The sequence below is a fragment of the Pocillopora verrucosa genome, chromosome 10 (assembly GCF_036669915.1).
Source record: "Pocillopora verrucosa isolate sample1 chromosome 10, ASM3666991v2, whole genome shotgun sequence".
NCBI classification, from domain to species: Eukaryota; Metazoa; Cnidaria; class Anthozoa; order Scleractinia; family Pocilloporidae; genus Pocillopora; species Pocillopora verrucosa.
The window spans coordinates 10,955,414-10,962,913 of NC_089321.1; the positions used below are offsets into that span (position 1 = coordinate 10,955,414).

The following is a 7,500-nucleotide window of genomic DNA, read 5'->3' on the forward strand; positions in this document are numbered from 1 at the left end:
GTTTGCCATTTGTACATTGTATCTTATGGGAAACTATACAATAGAGCCTGTAGAACCACTTGATTATAACCCTTCTTTCTATCAACCCATGAGGGAAACTGTAACTAACAGATGTCATAATATTTTGATATCCATCTAGCCCTGGACAAGTTATGCTCATGATACACTGAAAACCACTTCAGTTCGCAACTCATGGTAATTTATTAGGTGGCAAGACAGCATTGAAAGAATCAGACCAAAAAATTTGACAATTTAAAAACTCCCAAAAGTGACTGATTCATGTAACTTCTCCCGATAATATCCAAACACTATCCAGCAAACAGATAATGATAATACTGAAACTTATCAGGCAGATGTTATCTTGATCTTACATCAAATTCTCACCACTTATTTACAAGTAAATGTGTAGCAACTAGAAAGGATAATTAACAATCAGATTTTGGGTATTTAAGGCTTAAGGGAAGAGAACAGAAATGCTTCCTCTCAGCTACTGATCTCAACAATGCTAGTCCTTTACACACATTTAAGTTTCTATCAGTGATAAACATTCAGTGAATTGATGTTCCCATTCTTAGTGCTCAGAGGCCTTCTGACACAAAGGTTTGCTATACTAGTTCTTATTGCATTGTGTTAACCAATGTTATGATATAATTTTGAGATGTAAAGGAGATACCTCAAAGATTGAGAAATATATCCAAATCAAGATATCTATTTTATACTGTTACAGTTACCATAAGATTTGTTTGAAAGAGAATCTTTCAGACCATCAAATTGTATGAGAAATTAATTTTGTGAGACATCTGTCAAACTTTTTATTATGAGAACAATTTTGTGAATAATAAATTTAGTGTCATAGTTCATCTTTGTGTTGAGAACTCTTTTAGTTGGTGAAACTCACAAAAAACAAAAACAACAACTACTGAAAACTGCTTTTGTCACAATTGCTACCAAATTTGTGTCAGTTTTCTGGGTCTGCCATAATAAGTGAAAACACGAAAGATACAGTGTATTGGTTATTTCATTAAAAGCAATTACTTTCCCAGAGTTTCTCTGCCAGGAGTGTTTTAGGCAAGCCATATAGCAAACAGGTGAGCAGTACTGAACTTATTGACTTACTGCCGGAATAAAAAAAACTGCCCCCGTACGAATTTAACACGAGTCAACCCCAGCCTCGTTCTCACGAGTGAAGAGTATGGCTTAAGATTATGAAGAGACTTAAAAGTTAAAAGGAGTATCTTGAACATTATACGTTCAGCTATAGGGAGCTAGTGTAGGTCTTTCAACAGTGGTGTTACATAATCGTATTTCCTGGAGCAAGTTACCCAGCGGGCAGCCGCGTTCTGTACAGACTCAATTTTTGTAGTAGACTCTTAGGAACACCAAGTGCAATTTCGCAGTGACGCAAACGAAAACGACAACAATTGCAAGGCGAAAATACTTAACTCTAACATGCTTTGGTTCGACTCAGTGTCGCCGTCTCGACTAAATTCTATTAAAAAGTATGAATTTTAAAATGGAAAGACATTGTATAATCAGTTTCCTTACCTGTGGACAAGGAGTTTCATCAAGAGCAATGTCGCATGATCGTCTAAAGCGGATAAAGGTGACCAATTTCAAGCGTGACGTCATAACACGTGACATTAACTCCCTCATCGAGCCGGGAGTTACTACATCACGGGCGACGAGCGGGGATAGTAAAAACGACCCAAATATGAGCGGTCAGCGGTGAAACAGCTTTTATACTTCGTATAGAGACATATAATTTGTTGTTCCAGAGACAATCGTGTTGTAAAGCCGAAATGTTAACAGTTTACTTCACAGTTTAAGCAATTTTTCAATTTTCTCCGAGGCTTCGGAGAGGGAGTCAGTGGCATTCGGAAAGGCACCAAGAATAATTATATATATGGTTTGTAGCTAGCTGCGTGACGTGCGTGACGAAAAAAAAGTATCATGATTTCCGGTTGTCAAAAATGTCAATCAAATTTGGCAGGAACTTGGTTTTCGCACTGTAGTTTGCTTTTCCTGGAAGATTTTGCCATGGATGAAGACCAAAAGCCAACAATGTTAAGAGATTTAGAGATCGACTTTTTGAAAGAACATCTCAATGGCTTTTCTGTTGAAGGCAATTATTGTTTTGGATATTTCGGTTTCCTATCCTGACTCTCCTAATTCTGGGATAATTTAATTGAGAAGAATCGCCGTCTTTCAGAGTTTATGGTAAATTTCTTCAAAGGCAGTCTTACGCGATTTGCGAGATGCTGCGTCTGAACTACCTATTTATATTTCATTTTAGTTTCTTTGTGTTTGTTGTTATTGCTGTTGTTATTTTTTTTTTTATTCATTTATCTCTACCTAAAAGGTCTATTTGGTTTAAAAATAGCGGACAGTGGCTTTGGTGCAAAGGTTTGGGTCAAAGGTCTGGCTCTTATTGACACCTTTACACGTAAACCGAAAATAAGGCATGTTGCTTAACAACTCCATCTGATTTCATTTGACAGCACCTCCCGTACTTGAAAACAACCGCGGAAATGTCCCCATACAGTTGTTTGGCCACCCCTTTTCAATCTCTAGCAGTGAAACTCGACATTGTATACATGGATCCACAAAGGTTGGTTACAATTACAGTAAATGGATTAGCAAACATTCAAATTTTAAGTAAAAAAAAGAGGTCAATCGAGAAATGATAACGGAAACTGAGAGTCAAGAGGTTGAATTTAAGCTTATTCAAATGGACTGATTAGTTTTCTTTTTACGAGGATCAAAATGTTACAGGAGTTTTAAGTTATATGTTTCATAACCAATTTACCCAAAGAAATATGAGGGGGAAGGGTGTTGGCAATAGTAGTGAAGTCAGTAAAAATCACAGATGATATCGCAGCTGGGAGAAGAATGTAATTTCATTTTGCTCTCGTAGAACACACCTGTATTAAAATCTTCTGTACCAATTAGGATGCCCGAGGAAGTTATACCTACAAGAGTGACTACGCTAATGTACACGACTATGCAAGAAAAACTAGAATACACTTGCAGAATTCGAGAAAATTGGATTGCCCGGCAGTCATGCAGATTCGATGTATTCGGGTGTACAACGATTACTTCATCGACAAAGCAAGGTTCCTATCAGATAATAGCTTGGTGATGGCTAAGAAGGCTATTCTAAAAGAAATCAATGCCAAATCGAAGAGTGACTTAGGGTTTAGTTTCCGTACTTCGACTCGGTTCCACGTGAAGATCCCGTTAAGCTCTTCCCATGTCAACCACCCTGTCGGGGACTCGTCCAAGATAGGACAATACGTCGATAAACGTGTAGTTGACAAAATCTACGACCTCGTAAAGCAAAATATAACTAACCTTTCTGAGGAGCAAAGGTCTCTTGATAAATATAGCAGGTAATTTAGTGTTAACAACTGGGTTGAAAACGTAAATTAGCCACCGTAAAGAGTAAAAAAGCTGACGTTACGAGCGTTAGCCCTTCTGACGAAGGGCTAACGCTCGAAACGTCAGCTTTTTTACTCTTTACGGTGGCTAATTTACGTTTTCAACCCAGTTGTTAACACTAAATTACCTGCTATACTCTCCCACCGACGCAGCACCACAGTTTCTTTAGAAACTTACCCCTTCATTCTCTTGATAAATATGTTCGGGAGGATCTATTTTCAGGCCATCCCGAGGAACGAAGGCCAAAGAAAACAAATAGGCGATACTACCCTTGTCGCCAGGACTTGCTAAACCACATTGCCAAGGCGATTTCAGCAGTGAAGTATTGCGATGACGACCAAGAAGCATTGGGTAAAAAAATAGAAGATTGGCAAACTAAGTCTCCCAAAAGCAACTTCTTTTACCGTACCAGAGACGCTGTCATTAACGAAAAAGATGAACCAAGACCTAGAACTCCTGAGGAAACCTTCCTCTTTGTACATCAAGAGCCATGGCAACAACGAATGCTTGAAAGATATGGTAGTGAACTGACCCTGATGGACGCCACGTACAAAATGACAAGGTACGCAGTTCCTCTTTTTTTCGTTTGTGTACATACCAACGTGGGATACAAGGTTGTGGCTGAATTCATATGTCAGTCCGAAGATCTCTTTGACGTCCCATATCTTTTGTTCAATTATAGGAGAAATACCGCGGTCTGTAAGATTTGCAAAGACGACGATGGAGAGGATTGGCTTGGGTGCGATAGCTGTGGCCAGGTTTTCCATGCAAGTTGTCTGGATGTGCCTTTCGCGGAGACGCTTACACAACATTTCACCTGCCCTTAGGGTGGCTTCTTGTCAGTACAAGTAGAGTTTAAATTTTAAAGCTGACTATAACAATGAACCAGATGATGAACTTAATATCATGTACAGACCTTAATTTGCAAGATAAGAAATACAGTCCTTGGTAGTCAATTAAGATAGATTTTCACGAGCGTCAATGGTGCAGAATCGTAACTTGATGGAGCCAACAGTGGACAACATCCCAGAATTCAAACTTTGTGATTTTTTTCTCGGCTTAAACGCAAAGTCAGTTGTTCAATTGAATAGGAAGAAAAACATTTCGAACGGAAAACAGAATTATTTGCACGTGTGGATCTTTTGAGAAAAAGGTCTCCTAAACGAGTGGTCTTGATTATAAATATTTAAGGAATGGTAAGTACATTAGCCTTAACATGGCTGTTTCTCGAAGCTCAGTGTTTTCCTACTTGCCTTTTTTCCACGTGAATTGGGGGCGATTGAATAGATATAATATGCAGTAAAAGAAGTTCAGCTGATAGAAATTTTAAATTTCTCATCTTAAGCTGTGGATACAAAATTCAAATGAAAAGGAAGCTAACTGTGATTAGTGCTTTGAACAAGTCAAGATACGTTTTTTTCGTCACACAAAAAGTTACATAACGTTAATATCATTCTTCTTGATACCTTTCCCGGTGTCACCAATGCCTTTCCCGATGCCTCCGTTGGTTAATAGAGCATTAAAAGTATTGTTCCAGTTAAAGCTTGAGGAAAATTGCTTAACTTTTTAAGTAGCGAAGTGTAACTTGGTAACATTTCGGCTTTACAACACGATTGTTTTCTGCAACTGCAAAACGTACATTTAATTCTTCTTAGTACCTTTCGGATGCCACCGATGCCTTCATTGTTTAATGAAGCAGTAAAAGATATATGTACAATCAACACTTTTGAATTGCTTAACATTTTATTTAGCGAAGTAAACTGTTTACGCTTCGGCTTTACAACACGATTGTTTCCTGATACTACAAATGATCTGTCTATATATGAAGTATTAAAGTTGTTTCACCGCTGACCACTCGTATTTGGGTCGTTTTTTCTATCCCCGCTCGTCGCCCGTGATGTAGTAAGGTCGTCACTAGTTTCCATCCGTGAAACTGACGTGACGTCATATGATCTCCGACGGGAATCTTCGGTTCAGTGGTTCGGGTTTCGGGTTTCCTTTAGAAAAAACAAATATGGCGGATGTTTCTCTCTTAACCTTTTGCAGATCTTTATGTTTTGCCTTGTACATCAAATAAAACTCTGAGTTACTTTTAATAAAGCTGAGAGAAACTGTTTATATTTTAGTGCGTATACCAGTGTGTATCACCGAATGGTGAATCAACGTCAGTTTGAAAGATGGCATATTCGATCGTAATCTTCCATCCGTGAAAGTGACGTGACATGCTGGGTGATCGTACTCGGCGATGAACGACAATTTGCCGAACATTGCCCTCGGATTTCCGAGCATTTCTTTCCCGCTAAGCTTCGTTCTTTGGCGGGCATTTTCAAATATGTAAATGCAAATTTTCTATTAAGGTTCCGCGACCGCTAAATCTGGAAGTTTAGTAAGAACTGTGATAGCCCAGCTAACCCTTTTAGAAATGGCTACGCCAGTAAATGTCGAAGAACGCCACACAGATGATCTTGTACAATTAAACAGTACTTTGAGTACTACTGCTCATGCGGTATGTTCGTGGGAGCCGAAGTTTAAAGGATCTACAAGCAAGTATGTTGGTTATGTCGAGTCAGTTGAAGCAGCCATGGCTTTGATAAAGCAATATGAGATAGAAACCACGACAAAGTTTTCCTGTTTTAAATCTGACAAGATGTTTGGGGCTGGAGGTGAGTCTATTATGCATGCAAACATGGGAAAAATATACATTTAGATTGGGGGGCATAGGCGAACGAACAGGAGGGGGGGGGGAGGCGGCAGCCCCCAGTCGTAATTTTTTTTCGGACAAAATTACCCTGCGAACAGAGTCTCTTCGATCTTCTTACCCGACTGATCTAGGAAGATCAACTCTGCTCGCTGGGTAGGACAAAATGCCCATGATTCCAGCAAAAGCACATGGAGAAAACAAACAAAAAATCCCATTAATTAATAAAATGGGTTTCAAGAATTCAAATTTGGATTCTGGAATTGTGACACTAGTTTCGTGAGACACGATAATTTTAAACAGTTAGTTTTTTTTTTTTAATTTAGGTCAAGGTCACCACCTTCCCGAGTCCGAAAGGTGCGCCCATACGCCTATGGGTGTGTGTGTGTGTGTGTAGGGGGGGGGGAGGTTACTCCCATAGTGGACTATGAATGTTGAGAGGCTGTGCATGAAAGGGTTACCTTTTTCAGGTCAAAAGTAGTAGATGAAAAGATAAGGGTTTGGACCACTGGACAGATCCCCCCCTATATAAAAAATTATTGAGTAGAACCCCCCCTCCCTCTCACTGGGATGTCCAGTAATATCTGTCTAAAAATTACAACTAAGGTTAGCTGATGTTTGTATTGTCATATAGGCTTATTGACTTTATTAAGAACGAATTTCACCTGATCTGAAAAAAAATGTGTGGGTTCTTGCTGGATTCAATTGTAGCTTACGTGCTTGGGTTAAGCAGGTGAGGGCTATGGATGAATATTAGATAAAGGTGAAGCAGGTAAAAAAAAGAAACAAATTGTGTCATTTAATCTTTGAAATAAAGAACAGAAATGCTTGATAAAATGACCAGTGCATTAAATAAAATACAAACAAAAATTCCTTCTTTGGATGTTGTCACAGATCCCTTTGCCAAGCCAAGAAAAGTTTATTTTAAAGATGACAAAATCCCATTTGATGGAGTGCCCTTCAGTATCATTGGCTCAAAGGTGTTTGACTGCCAACATGGTCCCGACAGAAAAAAGGCATTCAAAGCAAGACAAGCCAATGAGAAGGTATGTTTTTGACAAATTAAAATTTAAAAAAAATCTATTTCTTCCCCATCTAAGTAACCTTTTGTTTTTGTTTCTTTCTTTTCTTACATTATAATTATTATTTCTTCTTAACTACAGGCTGGCGATCACTCCTTCAAAAAGAAGAGATTTTTACCTCAAGACACCATGAAATTCGGGTGCACTGCAAGTATTCGTCTATCAGAAGTTATTACATATCCAAGTTACAAGGTACTTCAGTCTGTAAACAATGAGATGATGATGATGATGATGATGATTATTATTATTATTACTATAACTATTGCTGTGTGCTATTGATAG

At 38.5% G+C, this 7,500-nt stretch overlaps 3 protein-coding genes and 1 non-coding gene across 6 annotated transcripts in view; 3 read left to right on the top strand and 1 right to left on the bottom strand.

The window, feature by feature from the left end:
* LOC136283869 (uncharacterized) overlaps positions 1-1,604 on the bottom strand; it is a 17,226-nt gene extending 15,622 nt beyond the window's left edge. Inside the window, exon 1 of the mRNA XM_066173373.1 lies at positions 1,546-1,604. The gene's annotated coding sequence lies outside the window, so the exon portion shown is untranslated. The remainder of the gene's footprint in view (positions 1-1,545) is intronic.
* Positions 1-7,500, top strand: part of LOC136283815 (uncharacterized) — a 56,352-nt gene that overhangs the window by 30,289 nt on the left and 18,563 nt on the right. The gene's annotated exons all lie outside the window — the stretch shown is intronic.
* LOC131784624 (uncharacterized) overlaps positions 2,462-7,500 on the top strand; it is a 17,056-nt gene continuing 12,017 nt past the window's right edge. Inside the window, exons 1-3 of the transcript XR_010718926.1 lie at positions 2,462-2,608; positions 2,950-3,368; positions 3,608-4,085. This is a non-coding gene — a transcript (uncharacterized protein). The remainder of the gene's footprint in view (positions 2,609-2,949; positions 3,369-3,607; positions 4,086-7,500) is intronic.
* Positions 5,801-7,437, top strand: LOC131774108 (calcium-responsive transcription factor-like; the record flags this gene model as incomplete). Its single annotated transcript, XM_066173466.1, has 3 exons — positions 5,801-6,101; positions 7,031-7,182; positions 7,300-7,437. Coding segments are annotated over exons 1-3 (531 nt in total), but the record flags the coding sequence as incomplete, so codon positions are not given.